General features: G+C 35.5%; 1 protein-coding gene across 2 annotated transcripts; it reads right to left on the bottom strand.

The window, feature by feature from the left end:
• Positions 1 to 11,715: 11,715 nt before the first annotated feature.
• On the bottom strand, positions 11,716 to 15,182 carry LOC109157858 (3-hydroxy-3-methylglutaryl-coenzyme A reductase 1-like). Of its 2 annotated transcripts, none has more exons than XM_019305702.1 (2): positions 12,000 to 13,831; positions 11,716 to 11,730 (listed from the first exon to the last, which is right to left on the bottom strand). In XM_019305702.1, exons 1-2 carry the CDS (start codon positions 13,693 to 13,695, stop codon positions 11,726 to 11,728), a joined length of 1,701 nt encoding a protein of 566 aa, XP_019161247.1. In that variant the 5' UTR covers positions 13,696 to 13,831; the 3' UTR covers positions 11,716 to 11,725. The 2 variants fall into 2 exon arrangements, with proteins under 2 accessions (XP_019161247.1, XP_019161248.1); XM_019305703.1 differs by lacking the exon at positions 11,716 to 11,730 and adding an exon at positions 15,070 to 15,182 and having other exon boundaries at positions 11,952 to 13,733.
• Positions 15,183 to 16,612: the final 1,430 nt, after the last annotated feature.

Below are 16,612 nucleotides of genomic sequence, written 5' to 3'. Positions count from 1 at the left end.
AATCGCATGACTTTTCCATTTTGATTGAACTATAGAGAGTTATAAGCAGCCCTACTAGGTTGCTGGGGCATTGAATTTTTGTCTGTGTTTCATTGACCAATGATCTTTCCACTCATCTTCCTTTTACTTTTCTTATATTGATAGTTATACTTTTGCTTCAAATAAATTTTTAAAAATTCAAATTAAACCTTTAAATATAGTCAAAAACTTGTGTGAAAGAATTCGTAATGCTATTTAAAAATAAATTATTTGTTATTTATAAGAAAAAATGTAATACTTTTACATTTATTTTGATTTAAAAGTATTATATTTTTTACTTAAAAGTATTACATTTTCTTTTATAAATAAGAAACACTTCATTTCTGGTTACTATTATAATTTTATATGTATTAAATTTTCATTTTGACTCAACCTATATCACAAATAAGAATCTATGAATCCATGAGACCTGTCCATACAGACTTAGCTCAACGGTTCAGTGAACAGTATTTGGAGGAAGAGACCAAGATTTGAATCTCAGTGACAGTGCGCACCGACATTTAACCCTGTCCGCTGAATTATTAAGTCACCGTGAGGAACGAACCTTTTGGGAGAAGAATCCATGAGACCTCAAAAGGAAATTCTTAAATCTTAAATATAAGGGTAGATGAACGTAATCCTAGTTATGTACACACGTGAAGATTTGAGTACCTCATGGGTAAGATTTTGTTCCAATTTCCCATGCTACTTAATATGGGCTAACCTTTGAGTACCTCATGAGTAACTACTTTGACCATCCATGGGTAAACTTTACATTGATCTAATCGCTTTTGTAATCACGTTTAAGAGAAAATGGAGCTAATATTACCACAACAATAACAACTTACAGGGGTTTGGTTGAAGAGATTTTAAATTCTCTTCCTACTTAATTTCCACATAATTTCAAAGATCACAAAATTTCCTTGTTTGGTTGAAAGGAATTGTAATTTCATGAAATTGCAATTCCCCCATTTTCATGGAATTAAAATCTCATCCCCTGGTATTTTAATTCCTGGGATTTTATGAAGAAAAAAAGATACTGATGAGTCAAAATTACCCCTCCCTTTTTTAACTTAAAATTAATGCTTGACAACAACAATGGACATTTTGGACTTTATACTACTTATTCCCTTTCAATTCCCATGTATACCAAACATTGAAATTGAAATTCCCAGTAATTCTATTCCTATCAACCAAACATTGGAATTTAAATTTCCACTTTATTCCCAGTAATTCATCTCCCATGAAATTGCAAATCCTTTCCCACGTAATTCCCCCTCCCCAACCAAACGCCCTGTTAAAGTTTAATTGTGGAAATACATATAGTTAAAGAATTATGTTGCGTTTGGTTATGAGTTTATACGCTAAAAATAGAATCAAAATCATAGTTAGTATTTGATTGACAATTTTTTAAAACACAATTATGATATTACCCCTTCAATTAAAGATATTATTTCCTAATTAAAAATGTATCATTCCATCTTATTGGTAATATGATTTTTACGTTTAAATTTGTGTTATCACACTGTCGCTGGTGAGACTCAATCCCTGGTCATTTTTTTAACTTTTCACCTCTATGACTAGTTGAGCTGTCCATGCGGGTTTGATTTTTTTTTTACTCATATTAGGGCTTTGGATGTCATTATATTATGATTAATTGCCTTATTTTTTTGTTTTGTATTTTTTAAAATCTTTATTCCCATTATAGGGTCATACAAAAACCAAATATCAATATTGGTAATCATTTCAATTCCACCATACTACCAAACATGCAAAATACTTCCACCAAAACCCATACAATTACCAAGTATTTGATTCTCATGTATGAATCAAACACACCATTAAATTTATTAGGGAAAATTGTAAAAAATGTCCCTCTATAATATGCCAATTATCAATGTCACCCTTGAATTTTACTACTGAAAATTATGGAATTTCCGACCACCTGAAAGTGATCTTAAATCAAGTCGAAAGCCTTGTTCCGACCACTTTTGGCATCCGGAAAAACCTTTGTTGCTATTTCCGACCACTTTTTGGTATCAACTTGATTTAAGATCACTTTTAGGTGGTCGAAAATTCCATAATTTCCAGTAGTGTATGAGTGGTGTAAATATTGCCCCTCAATTATCAAAACGGTGCACATATAGCCCCTCCCGTAACAGAATGTGGTTCCCCGTTAGTGACGACACCGTTAAGTAGGAGTAAATATGTAATTTAATTTTTTTTTTTTCCCTCCATCGATTTGAAGTACCAACGATGGACAACGGTGGGAAACCACAGGTCTGTTACGGGAGGGATTATATGTGCACCATTTTGATAATTGAGGGACAACATTTACACCACTCATAATTTAAGGATGACATTGATAATTAACATATCATAGCATCAATTTATTATTACGGATAATCAGAGGGCCAAAACTGGTGTTTTCCTTTTCAAAAACAACCGAGAAGTAACAAAGAAATTGAATTGAGTAGTCCGTGTCCGTGTGGGGATTAAAATAGAAGTCTTTGTTCCACTTAATTAAAATGGGTAATTTTGTAATCTTATCTCGCTGTTGACTTGACTAGTCGACACAGAAGAGTCTTGCAAATATGTAAGTCTTTGTTGGAAAATTGGGTCTCTCTATTTTCTCCCTCTTATGCGTGCAAAACGCTTTGGAATTTTTAAACAAAAATTTATTAAGCAATAAGTTAATCAATATTTTAGTCCATCAATTATTTTCTAACTATTAATATAATTTTTACTTTTCAATTTTAACCAATTTAATCTTTAAATTGTTTAAAATTTCATCAATTAAACATTTTAGGGACTAATATGGTGATTTTCACATTTTTAAATAATTCGAGGATAAAATTAATTAATTTGAGGTTTGATCTTTTGACTACTCATTTAGAATGATAACTGTGAAGTATTATCATACTACATAATCTATACTATTTATAAAAACAAAAGCCTCCATTTTACAAAATCTTCCATTTTAACTTTTCACCCAAAACAGTCATACTAGAATAGAATATAATGTTTCCTCGGGTTGAACTTTCGTTTGGAAGATTATGAGTTCGAGCCTCAGTGGAGGCGTTATTGGTTCTTTGTGTTTCAGTAGGTTGAGAAAGTATATGAACAGATACTACAATGTAATAGAGCCAGTAGCAATTATTAAGTATATGAACAGATACTACAATGTAATAGAGGCAGTATCTTTCAACTGGCTAAATTATTAAGATTTAAAAAATCCTTATTAAAATAAAACTCAATCTCTATTAAAATAAAACTCAATCTCCCAACTCCATGTTGTACTCAAACACAAAGCTGAATTATTAAGATTTAAAAAATCCTTATTAAAATAAAACTCAATCTCCCAACTCCATGTTGTACTCAAACACTCCTAAATCACCTAAAAATATAGCCCAAAACCCAACACTCCATCACAAGAGTGTAACAACCCGAGAATTTTTCTCCCAAATTAAACCCATTTTATAAAAAAACTAGTCAAAATATTTTTCAAATATTTCGTTCTTAAATTGACTACTGATTTGTATAATTGAATTATTCATCCAAAAATCCTTAAATTGAATAATTTGATACAAAATTTTACTTACGTAATTAGGTTTTTCAAAACTCAATTTGAGAAAAATATTCTTTTATCCAAAGGTTAACTCAAAAGTCAATCTGAGAGGAACCTGTAAATCTGAGAACCAAGTTTTCTTTCAAAATTGGTTTTCAAAATAAACATATCTTATTTCTAAAATTATGATATTGTTTTATAATCTGAATTTAACCTAACTTTTGACCCAAAATTATAACCCAAAGTTCAAAACCTCAAATTCCCAAAAATACCCCCATTTTGGCGTGAGATCGAGTGGCTGATTGCATGGCCTAGGACTTTGTGCCCTAAGTATAAAATCCCACAATTCCATTGGCTTGCCTCTTCATCCCATCTCATTTTGTTTCTTTCTCCTGAGAAAGCTAAGAGGCAAGAGGCAACACCAAGTGTAAGGATTCTTCATCTTCCCCTCCATTTCCAAGACTCTCCATCTCTCTTCTCTTCTCTCCCTAGCTAGAATAGTTGCAGTAATGAATATTTCTTGTGATTGTGAATGATACATTGCGTGTATTTATTGGATTTTGTTGGTTATGAGAGCATAAGAAGTGGAGAAGACAACCAACCTTGAGGTCTAGAGTGGGATCCTAGCTTTTAGAAGCATCAAGCTTGAGGTATAACCCAGGGACATCTAAAATATATTGTTTTTCCCTCATTTGTTTGATAAATGTGTATTTATTGATATTGATGATGTGTGAGTTTAGAAAATGTTATTAATCTGGTGTTTAATGTGTGAAATGTGTTGGAGGATATTGTATTGTTGATGTTTTGCTGTGGTGGTATGATTTGGGGACTTGTAGCATGTTGGAAATGGGAAAAAATGCTTCAGGTTGGAACAGAGCAAGAGTGACGAGGCTTCGGGCAAGGTGGTAGGCCCGCAGGCGTGCGGGCCTTGCCGCGGGTCCTGGGAGACCCGCAGGCTGGCCTACGTGCCCGGTGGCAAGGCAAGGTGGTAGGCCCTTGTGGCTTGCCACCTTCGCCCAGGCCGTGCGGGTGGCGCGGCGGGTCTCACGGGACCGTGACCTGTCGCTCAGCCTGCACGACCAAGGGCCTCTGCGGCAATGTATACTGCTGCGGGTCCAGTCACTTGGGTTTTGCAGGTTTTCGTGACTCGTGGGACTCGAGGACGTGTTCTAAATGTTATGTGATATGTGCTACGTGTACAAAATTATTTTTCCTCAATCAAAGCATGATTTACCTATTTGTTGTTATGAGACTTTTCTTATGAACCACATCGTTTTGATTAAACTTTATATCCCACATGCCTATCCCGTATCCCCTACTTTCTCAAACTACATTTAGGCGTAGTATGCCACATGTGTGCTATATTGTGTGTTTGATGTGAGGAAAACCTTTTTATCTTGGAGGCGGTGCTTGATCTTCGGTTACATTGAAAAAAAATGATGAAATGATATGATGAGATGAGAATCGGAAGGAGGATCCCGGTAGTATGTTTTAAAGTGGCATGGTAGAAAAATCCTGGGTACACTTTGGGGCTTGAGCTATTACTCGCTGGGCTTGGAATCCCAGTTAGGGGGTGTGCACACTAAAGGTAGCGGTCCCGTTTCCATGTTACTTATGAGATATGTGGGTGAGCCGTTGTTAGGCCAGTGATGAGATACTGAGCCAGGATAGGCCCGTTAACACATGGTGAAGTTCCTACCTCTCCACCGTTATGATATGATGATATTGATTTAGCTGAGATCGATGATACGATGAGATTGATGTGACGGTTGTGATTCATGGGAAGTATGATGGCCCCTCCACTACTATTATCTATATGTATCTATATCTTACCATTTTCCTCGAGGGAGTATATGATGTTGATTTCATGGCTAGTGTTGACCCATTTGATTCTTCATATTATTGGCGAGTTACGTTGTCATGATACTTGATTCCCATGTTACACATGATATGATGTTGTACTTTCTTATCATGATTTGGTTATTCACATGATTGATTGTCACTTTGCCTACTTCTTGATTTATAAAGTTAAACTGATTTACACTTGCATATGAGCTTTATACTTATGAGATAGGTATTATTCTTGGATATGTTTATCTATATACTTGTATATCTATTTGACTTATCTATTTATGATATGATTGCCATAACGTGTAATAAGTGCTTAACGTGTAATAAGTGTAAAACCACCTATTTTCCAAATCTATATCTATTTTTATGGGATAGAGTGGTTTATACTTAACATTCGTGCTAACGGGTTATTTTTGTACATCTTTTTATTTAACCCATTTCAGGTCTAACTGATGATTGCTGAGCACGTTTAGATAGAGCTAGATTAGTATAGTTTCTGTTCTAGTTCCTAGTTCTCTTGATGCTAGACTTGAGTATTTAGACTACCCTTTCCCCTATGTTGTAGTGCATTGACACTTAGGCCTGTGAGCCTTTTCTTATGTTTTCGATCTTAGACTCCGAATGTTTGGATTTGGTCCCTTTATGATGTTTTATGATGATGTTAATTTAGTAGCTTTCCAGGTAGTTATTCTATTTAGAGTGACTATGAAGTAGCATCCCCTTTACTTGTATGATTGGGTAATTTAGTATTTATCTTACCCTTTTCTTTTATTTCGCATTATCTACCTTTAAATCTAATATTAATACTAGGTTTTCCATTCGTTGTTAAGAAAAATTGTATTGAGAGTTTGTCAATCACAATTGCTAAAATTACTGTCAATGGAGGATGAGGATAAATAATTTGAAATATTTGGTTACAATAGATATTGTTATAATGATATAGTAAAAATTAGCTTACAAATTTCTTTAGAAGTTTTCATGCATTGATAAAATTCTGAGAATGATGTGTAAACTAGTTCAATTGGAGTTGGTAGGTGTCATCATTATCTATTGTTTGGACAATGGTCCTACCGTTTAAAGTGTAGCTGTAGTTGTAGTTATGATCAACAACATTGTAGTTAGGTCGTGCAAGATTGACAGTAGCATTTTAAACAATATACTAGGAGTTGTTCTATTGAATGATATCATACATTCGAATGTTGTGATCAAACAATATTGCTTGAACTCGAGTTCCCTACACACACACACACACACACACACACACACACACACACACACACACACACACACACACACACACACACACACACACACACACACACACACACACACACACACATATATATATATATATATATATATATAGTTCCTGTGCGGCCGCGCCTTAACGTGCGATCAGTGCGGCCGCACCAATAGTTATGCAAACATGCCCCAATATGTTAGAAACGCACAAAAAAAAATGCACAAATACACCGGATGATTGCATATCATTTTGCTTACTCCTTGAATTATTAAGTCAACCGATTTCTTATCTTGTTAGTGTCTGTAGTGAGTATATGTATATGTGTGTGTCTGTAGTGAGTATTCGTACATGATTTACACTTGCATGTGAGCTTAGTGCCTACAAATAGGTATTAAAATTTATCTGTACATCTATATACTAGTAGACCTATTTGACTTATATCTATTATCTTATTTGACTTAACGTGTAATAAGTGTAAAACTATCTATTTTCCAAATCTATATCTATATATACTTTACATGATGGAGTGGTTTATATTTAGCATTCGTGCTAACGGGTAATCTTTGTACACTTTTTACTTAACCCCTTTTTAGGTTTGACCGGTGATTGCTGAGCGCGTTTAGATGGAGCTAGACATAGTATAGAGTTTTGATTCAAGTTCCTAGTTGTTTTGTCAAACCCCTTAAACTTATCTTGATGCTAGACTTGTGTAGTTTAGACTACCCTTATACGTTTGGTAGTGCTTTGACACTTAGGCTTGAGAGCCTTATGGGCTGGTTTGAGCTTAGACTCTAGATTGTATTTGGATTTGTGGGCCTTAATGAATGAATGATGATGTTGTTTGATGATTAGCTTTTTCATGTAGTTACTCTGTTGAGGGTGACTACGGAGTGGGCATCCCCTTTTTGGTTGTATGATTGGGTAACTAGTCTTTTACCCCTTTCTTTATTTCTGCACTTCTACCCTCTTTAATTAAGATTAATACTAGGTTCAGGTGTTTGAAAATTGGGGGTGTTACAGTACCGAATGGCTATTGGAGTACTGGATGGTTATTAGAGTAGTGGATGGTTAATCAAACATTCTCAATACTGAACGGAGATATGGAGAGGAGTAAATAGATGGAAAGGTGATTTAGTGAGGAGTTAAAAACATAGTTTTGGAATGAAGTAAACGGATTGAACAGAGATTGGGCATTAAGCATGAAGTTATGGAGATGAGTAAAATAGCAAAGGTCAACTGACTTTCCCACCACTTGGCAGTCGACTAGTCTTCCCACCACTCGGTGGTCAACTGACCTTCCCACCAACCTGTGGACGATCAGTCAGGCAGACTGTTTAGAGTGGTTGGACAAATTAATTGGATAGACTATCGAACACGGTCTTCCTAAAAACAGTGCCCGATCACTGGTGGTTAGCTGGGCCCGCTGGCCAATTGACCTAACAGATTTGTCGCGGAGACCAACCGGTGAGCCGCAAAGGTCGACCTGTTGGTCAGCGCAACCTGCAGTAGCCACAGCTTTTGAATTTCAGATTTTGGGCGCCCACGTCATGATCGGTCAGCCTAGCTGGTTTGGGATCTTTCCTGTGCTTCTTTTCCCTACTCTGTTGTTAATTTACAGGTTAATTTAGTTTCATGAGACATCGAATTCGAGAAATCTCAAGAAAGTGGAGTCTGGATGATGGATAGTATACTAAGCGGACTAAAATGGATCGTCTTGGAAAAAATAACTGGACCAATGAAGCCAAAGAGGGAGGCCCAGAATGAGACACATCAAAGGATTTTAGATAGTATTAAGCCTATTATTCCTAATGTATTAAGGATTGGACCTACTTTGTAAACTAGTTCAATTGGAGTTAGTAGGTGTCATCATTATCTATTGTTTGGACAATGGTCCTACCGTTTAAAGTAGTGCAGGTTAGATGTAGTTATGATCAACAGCATTGTAGCTAGGTCGCACAGGATTGACAGTAGCATTTTAAGCAATATACTAGGAGTTGTTCTGTTGAATGATATCATACATTCTTATGTCGTGATCAAACACTATTGCTTGAACTCGAGTTCTCTACATTTAAATATACCATTTATCTATATGCTTTGTTACCCTAACTTATTATTTATAATGTTCTAATGATTTATTTTTTATTTTTTATAAATTGTTTATAAATGATCAAGATATTGAAAATGATGACAAGATTGATAACAAGGCCTCTAATATTGTTGATGATGCTTGATTAATTGATTGATTATTGTACTTTCAAGTTTTAAAGGAACCAAAGGTACTTAGATAATTAATAACTCATAAATTGTGATTTTTTTTTTAAATTTTTATTTTGATATATTGTATTTCTTAATTTTTTTATACGCAGTGATAGTGTTTATAGATTATGAATGATTTTGATATTTTGTATGCCATTTTTTGTTATTGTTGACTTTATTTATTTATTTATTTTGTTGATTGTAAACATTGAAATTTGTATTGGAGTATTAGACATTTAGACTTGGAGTGTTGGATGGTTTGAAATTCGATCGGAATAGCATGACAGAATGAATGGAATTATGGAAGTATCAATTATCATGTATAAAATATTGCAAAATAGCATGATAGAATGAATGGAATTATGGAAGTATCAATTATCATGTTTGAAATACAATTGTGAATTCACTTAATTGTGTCATTTGTAGTTTTGTACTTCAACCCGAGGTCATATTCAACTTGTGACGTACGGTCCAACCCATAACGATCGTTTTTTTAGCCCGTTTTAACAGCTCTACCTTGAACCTAGCTCATATTACTAAGTCATCCTTTGTTTATAAGGAGTGGTTATTCTTGGTATTGTAATATGCTAGCTATCACTTTCATATCTATGAATTTTTCCCTCTCCTTTTTTCTTAATTTTTTTTTTCTATCATGGTTCATGGAGGATGTTATAATTCTTAATACTATGCGGCAATTACATATGGCGTGCATGGAGACTTCATTCCACAACAATAGTACGGTGAAGATCCATTCAATTGCCCATATATCACTCAAGCCCCACCTCGAAGTTATTACTATGATGCAAAATTTCAAGATACTCACCCACCACAACCCTACCAAGACTCACTTTAGCCTTTTCAAAATCCATATCATGACTCCTACCCTTCTTACTACCAACAAGACCCACCTCAATTTTCTTACCCCGTCCCAACCCAATATTTATCATACTTCCATTGTACCCAACCCCCTTGTGATCATCAGAACCATTTACGAACCCCTATATGCATGCTAACTGTTGGAAAAAAATTGCTTGTATTCTGTAATACATGTGAGATACAACAAAATTACAGAAAACATCAGGAAACAAAAACTGGATCATTTGATATCTTCATGCGTGTAATCAATTTCCTATAAGCTTTAAATCTCTCCCTATAAAAACAACAAGGTTCAAGATTTAATCTTATGGGATACAAGAAGATGAATGAAATTCTCAAGTTGCTTTGTTTGAGAATTTCCTGTAGAATTGTAAGCCTATGAAATATCTTGGTGTCCTGCAAGTTACTTGCATATCTGGCATATCTCAATTGCTTATCTTTTCAGATGTTTCTCCAAAATATTTATAAATGCAAATATGGCTGTTGGAGAAGTTACATAGAAGTTTCTGCTATTTTTAACACTTAACTTCCATAACATATATCTTAAATGATATATTTATCATAGGAGAATATTAATTACATAAATCATGTTCAACATGAATATATATGTAATTATGAACCTTTGTCAGGTTATGAATCGCATGCCAATAACTGTGCAAATATATTTATATATATTATAATTTTCTAGCACACTTTTGCATATAAGTTTGGGAAGTTTGGAAGCTCCCGTGTTGTATAATCATTTTCCAAATGAAACAAACAATTCCCTTATATTGGGGAATAATCCCCCAATGTTGGGGAATAGACAAAGCCTTCCAGCAAACTCATTCTCCATAAGTTGCATTCAATTAATTTTCTACCAAACTAAAATAATATTTATAAATCCACAACTCCAAATATTACTTTAAGCTTTCATGGTAGTCCATCTGAAACATTAATCTTAATTACTATATAAATTTAATTTCCAACATTCCTCCTCCATTTATATAGTAAAATTAATACCATACCAAGATAAATCCAAAACTCATGCATAAATGAAAGTGTCTTATAGATTGAACTTTCACATAGTGTTATATGCATTACATTAATTCGGATTGAAGTGATGGACGAACCTTGAATCACGCAGTCTCTTTGAAGAAACGTAGATATAACACACACAAGTTTTTTTACAGTCATTATAACTCACTGTAACTTGACACTATTAAGGCCATGTGTCCGTATCCATTAATGATCACATACCAAGTAAAACCCAAAATTGTTTGAAGCGGCCACACTTCATGCTCACAGAGGCTAATCTTTTAAATCATGCATTGCATCTTGCATTTTTTCAAAAGCTCAATTAAGAGTAAAAACTCATCCCTACAACAATGCAGAACCAATCATCACTTTTTCTTGGGATACAATTTTTAATTTAAACTTTTGATGCTCGCAATCACAAAATGAAGTACTCATCTACATTGAACTCAAGGTCCAACGTTGTTTCTCTGGAGTGTTTCTCTGGAGTGTTTAATTTCTATGGTTTGTTAGACGAGGACCTATTGTACTCCATCTGACTCTTTACAAGCTTATATAATTGTGATATATTGAGTATTTATATAATTGTGATATATTGGTACTCGCAATTATTGGTTGCAAGCATTTACCTATGAAGCTATTAATATAATATTTATTTCTTATTTATTAGCTAATAATGTTATTACCTTATTATTTAAAAACTTCGAATGATTTTTTTTTTTATATAAATTGTTTGTAGATGATCAAGATATTGAAAATGATGACACAATTGATATGATGACACGGTCCAACCCATATGGATCGGTTTTTAGCCCGTTTGAACAGCTCTACCTTGAAGGAAGCTCATTCTTTGTTAGTAAGGAGGGGTACGGTTATTATATTGTTGGTGTTGTAATAAGCTAAGCTAGGTGTCATATATGTCTGAAATTTTAATTTCAATTGTATCATAGTAATAAAAGCACGAATGAACCTCTATTTCATTCACAATGAATTCCAGTTTCTCATTTCTTTGATTAATGATGAATTGACTTTCAGTGATTGCACAGAAACATTTATGTATAGCTAAAACTTACAAATTAAATTAATTACCAAAGAATTTGAATTGATTATAAAAGAAAAATATTAAAGGAAGAATTTGTATACATTCATGGATCATTCATAATTATTTCTATGGTTTGTTAGAGGACGACCTATTGTACTTCATGTGACTCTTAACAAGCTGTCCTGCAGCTATTGCAGACATCAAAGAAAGCTCCCCAGCTAATACTGCTCCGGCAACCACGGTGGCCAACCTTCTAGAGTTGGCTCCGGGCACTTCCTTGCTAGCACCCTTCACTCCTAGTAGATTCAAGCATGCGGCCTGGGAAGCAAGCTGAGTTCCACCCCCCACAGTGCCTACCTCAATGGATGGCATGGTGACTGAGATGTGAAGATCTTTCCCTTCATTAACCGCCTCCATCATAGTTATACAGTGGGAGCTTTCAATGTTTTGTGCGGGGTCTTGTCCTGTGGCGATGAAGACGGCCGACACAATGTTGGCGGCGTGGGCGTTGAATCCCCCGAGAGCTCCAGCCATGGCGGATCCAGTTAGATTCTTGAGCATGTTGAGCTCTACTAAGGAGGCAACATCAGTTTTTAGTACTTTGTTAACTACATCTTCCTTTATTATGGCCTCGCAGACCACTGACTTACCGCGGCCTTCAATCCAATTGACAGCCGCAGGTTTCTTGTCGGAGCAGAAGTTGCCAGAGATGCCGATGATGTCCATGTCGGGGAAGTCGGTGGTCTGGAGGAAGTCCAATACGTTCTGGACGCCCTTGGATACCATGTTCATCCCCATGGCATCGCCAGTGCTGCAAGTGAATCTCATGTACAGATTCTTGCCGGCAATAGCGCATTTGATGGTTTGGAGGCGAGCGAAACGACTGGATTTATTGAATGCGGCGGCAATGGTCTCGAAACTTAAAGGGTCCTCCAAGAAAAGCTTCAACTGGGCGGCTCTTTTGGCGGTGGAGAATCTCACCACTGGAGCTCTAGTCATCCCATCCTTGAACACCACACTGGTTGCACCTCCGGAGGCATAGATGGCTTTGCAACCCCTGTTGGTGCTGGCCACCAAGCAACCCTCCGTGGTAGCCATGGGTACAGAGTACTCCTCACCGTCAAGCAAGAGCGGCCCCGCAATACCTACAGGAATCTGTACGTACCCAACTGGCATCTCGCAACACTGACCCAGAATTGATTCATAGTCAAAACTCTCCAAGGGAAGTCCGTCTAATGATTTGCCGGTTATTCTCTCCAAGGCCTTGCGACGGATGGCTGCAGCCCTCTTGCAATCCCCTAACTTTGACTCGAGGGAGTAGGATGGAATCCGACCTTCCGCAACACCATTGACTATCTCCTCATCTTCATCTTCATCTTCATCTTCGGACATTATTATTGGATCAGTAGATTTGATAGCAGCAGCAGGAGTGACATGCTGGTCATTTTCTAATTTTTTCTTCAGATTAGTAATCTTCTGTTTTTCTTCTTCATCTTCTTGGCTCTCCAATTCCTGCTGCTCTTGTAGAGGATTGAAGAAGCCCCCCAAGAGATAAACAAACGAAGCCGCAAAAGCGAGGAGGGCAGCCATCTCAGAGCTTGAGACAACATGGAGAGGCTTGGAGTGACGGATCTTGTCGCGCCAGCTAACGAGCAGGAAATAGACGGCCGCAAAGAAGACGGCGTTAGTAAGGTAGAGAAGCAGTGGGAGAGCGTTGGAATTAGGTGTATTTTCAGAGAAAGAATAATCAGATTTCTTATGTTTAACGGGAGAACTAATGGAAGTGGAAGTGGATGTGGGGCGAATTTGGATTTGCTTCAACTCCATCTTGCTTAGCTTAGCTCCTTCACAAATCAGAATTATATATATTCGATCTTAGGCAGGCAAATTGAACAACACAACAACAGGTTTTGAATCTAGCTATGATCGATTACAATCAAATTTGTTGTGTTACGTTGTTGGATGGATGAATTTAATTTGGTATGTATCTCAAGAAAAGAAAACCTATATATTTATACAAGTCATATTTCTTTAATTTGGGTGTATAGTATGTACTTTCCTGGAAATGATAATTAAGCATTAAGCAGCACAGAGATGGAAATTAATTATTGCATTGGTTCAACATACTTAGGCGGCTCACTTACTTGACTGCAGTCCTTTCCTTTATTTATTTAACAGCACGTGTAAAATTCATCTTAATCATATATTTAATATATTATTAGATTAGATATAACATATTTAGGCACACTTGCTTGACTGCACCCATTTTTTAGGCTTTACTTGTGGCAGCACTAGTTAAATTCACTATATTCAGCAGGTTGGATGTACAAGTGCCACACTATATTTTTTTATAGGTCATTTCATTCAAAATAATATCATTATGAGCGAAATAACCCTAAAATTTTCAAACTCTAGTTGCTTTTAGGTTAATATTGAATATGTTAGTATTAACTATTCAACTATTTTTACTTTATAATTATCAAGTTTTAAAAATTTTAAAAAGTTAAAAAAAATTAATTAAATAATAAGGCCCCTCATTAGACACATTTTTTGCACTTATCAGAGTACTTGATGGTTAACGTAGTGATGGATGGTTAAAGGAATACCGAATGGCTATAGGAATACTGAATGGTTGTCATAGTAGTGGATGGTTAATCAAAAGTTCTCAATATTGAATGGAGTTATGGAGAGTAGTAAATAGATGGAAAGGTGATTCGGTGAGGAGTTAAAAACATAGTTTTGGAATGAAGTAAACAGATGGAACAGAGATCGGGCATTAAGCATGAAGTTATGGGGATGAGTAAAATAGCAAAGGTCAACTGACTCTCCCACCACTTAGGCATTCGACTTGTTTTCTCTACAGTCGATGGTTGACTGACCTCCCTACCACGGGTGGTCGACTAGTCTTCCCACCACTTGGTGGTCAACTGATATTCCTACCATTCGGTGGTCAACTGACCTTCCCACCAACCTGTGGACGATCGGTCAGGAACATTGTTCATACTGGTTGGACAGATTAATTGGATAAATTATCGGACACAGTCTTCCTAAGAAAGAGTAACCTATCACGGCCATTGGATTTGGATCTAGAATTTTCTTATGTTTAACGGGAGAACTAATGGAATTGGAAGTGGGGGGAATTTGGATTTGCTTCAACTCCATCTTGCTTTGCTTAGCTCCTTTTTACAAATCAGAATTATATATATTGATCTGATCTTTGGCAAATTGAACAACACAACTCAACAGGTTTGAATCTATATATGATAGATTACAATCAAATTTGTTGTGTTACGTTGTTGGATGGATGAATTTAATTTGGTATGTATCTCAAGAAAAGAAAACCTATATATTTATACAAGTCATATTTCTTTAATTTGGGTGTATAGTATGTACTTTCCTGGAAATGATAATTAAGCATTAAGCAGCACAGAGATGGAAATTAATTATTGCATTGGTTCAACATACTTAGGCGGCTCACTTACTTGACTGCAGTCCTTTCCTTTATTTATTTAACAGCACGTGTAAAATTCATCTTAATCATATATTTAATATATTATTAGATTAGATATAACATATTTAGGCACACTTGCTTGACTGCACCCATTTTTTAGGCTTTACTTGTAGCAGCACCAGTTAAATTCACTATATTCAGCAGGTTGGATGTACAAGTGCCACACTACGGATAGTCCATTAAATATTCAATGCTGCTACGTCACCTCATACACCCACCACCCTGCTCTGTTAATATACAATTAATTCGTACCGATCATAATTAACTGCATCAAAACACCTGAGTGACCGAGAAGTCCGCACAAACCGAACGATTTTTGAAATTAAGACCGGAAACCGCACCCGAGTGCAGTGGTGCATCATTCGTACACTTACAATCATGACTTTTCAATTTTAGCGATCGAATATGTTATTATAAGTGTCTTGACAAATTAATTTGGTGCTCAATATGATTCATTTTATTTGGTGAAATAACAAGGGAGCAAAACTTTACTTTTGTTGTAATTAAATATTAATGGTGGCCATTATTTTGTAACGCTTGTAACAGACATATTAATGTCTCATTATGTATGTCATTATTATTCTATATTATATATGTGTGTAATCCTTTTGTAAGAGGAAGCTATGGAAATGAAATCATATCACTCCCTTCTCTTTGTCTATTACTTCTTATTGTTGATTGTTGATTCAATCCTGAAACTCACCGGTTAGGAGCTATAGGCCAACGGGCACAAACAACAACATTACAACACGTTATCAGCCGCTCATTCCCGGTGAACGGTACTTTTACGAGTTTTCTAAACCTTATTATTTGCAGATGCTTCAAATTGCATATTTATATGATCTGTGAATTTATACATCTGATTATATGTTCTAATCGTATATATATTCTGTGAATTTATGTATACAACTTTCTATGATTGTTGTTTGCATAGAACATGAATTTTATGTTCATATTTTCGAGCAATTTTCTGGAAATATACATCAACAATACCAGTTTCTGGGATTATTTTTCAAGATGAATCCGTACAATATACACACAAATGTGTTCATGGATCTGTTTTTTATTTTTGATGAGTTCACTCCATTGTATGTTGAGTACTCTACTTGTTTCTCTAATTGTCCTGAAACACTTAATTAAGATACACAATATCATATTTTTTAACTAAAGCTCTAAATCTTAATAGAGATTTGTTTGGAAAGCAAATTATGCAATTTTGGAGGAAATATGTTT

This window comes from Ipomoea nil, unplaced genomic scaffold (genome assembly GCF_001879475.1).
Source record: "Ipomoea nil cultivar Tokyo-kokei standard unplaced genomic scaffold, Asagao_1.1 scaffold2792, whole genome shotgun sequence".
Lineage (NCBI taxonomy): Eukaryota > Viridiplantae > Streptophyta > Magnoliopsida > Solanales > Convolvulaceae > Ipomoea > Ipomoea nil.
This window is presented reverse-complemented; position numbering and strand designations above follow the sequence as displayed.

Excerpts from the sequence above, each read along its gene's own strand:
- LOC109157858 (XM_019305703.1), bottom strand. The coding sequence starts at position 13,695 with ATGGAGTTGAAGCAAATCCAAATTCGCCCCACATCCACTTCCACTTCC.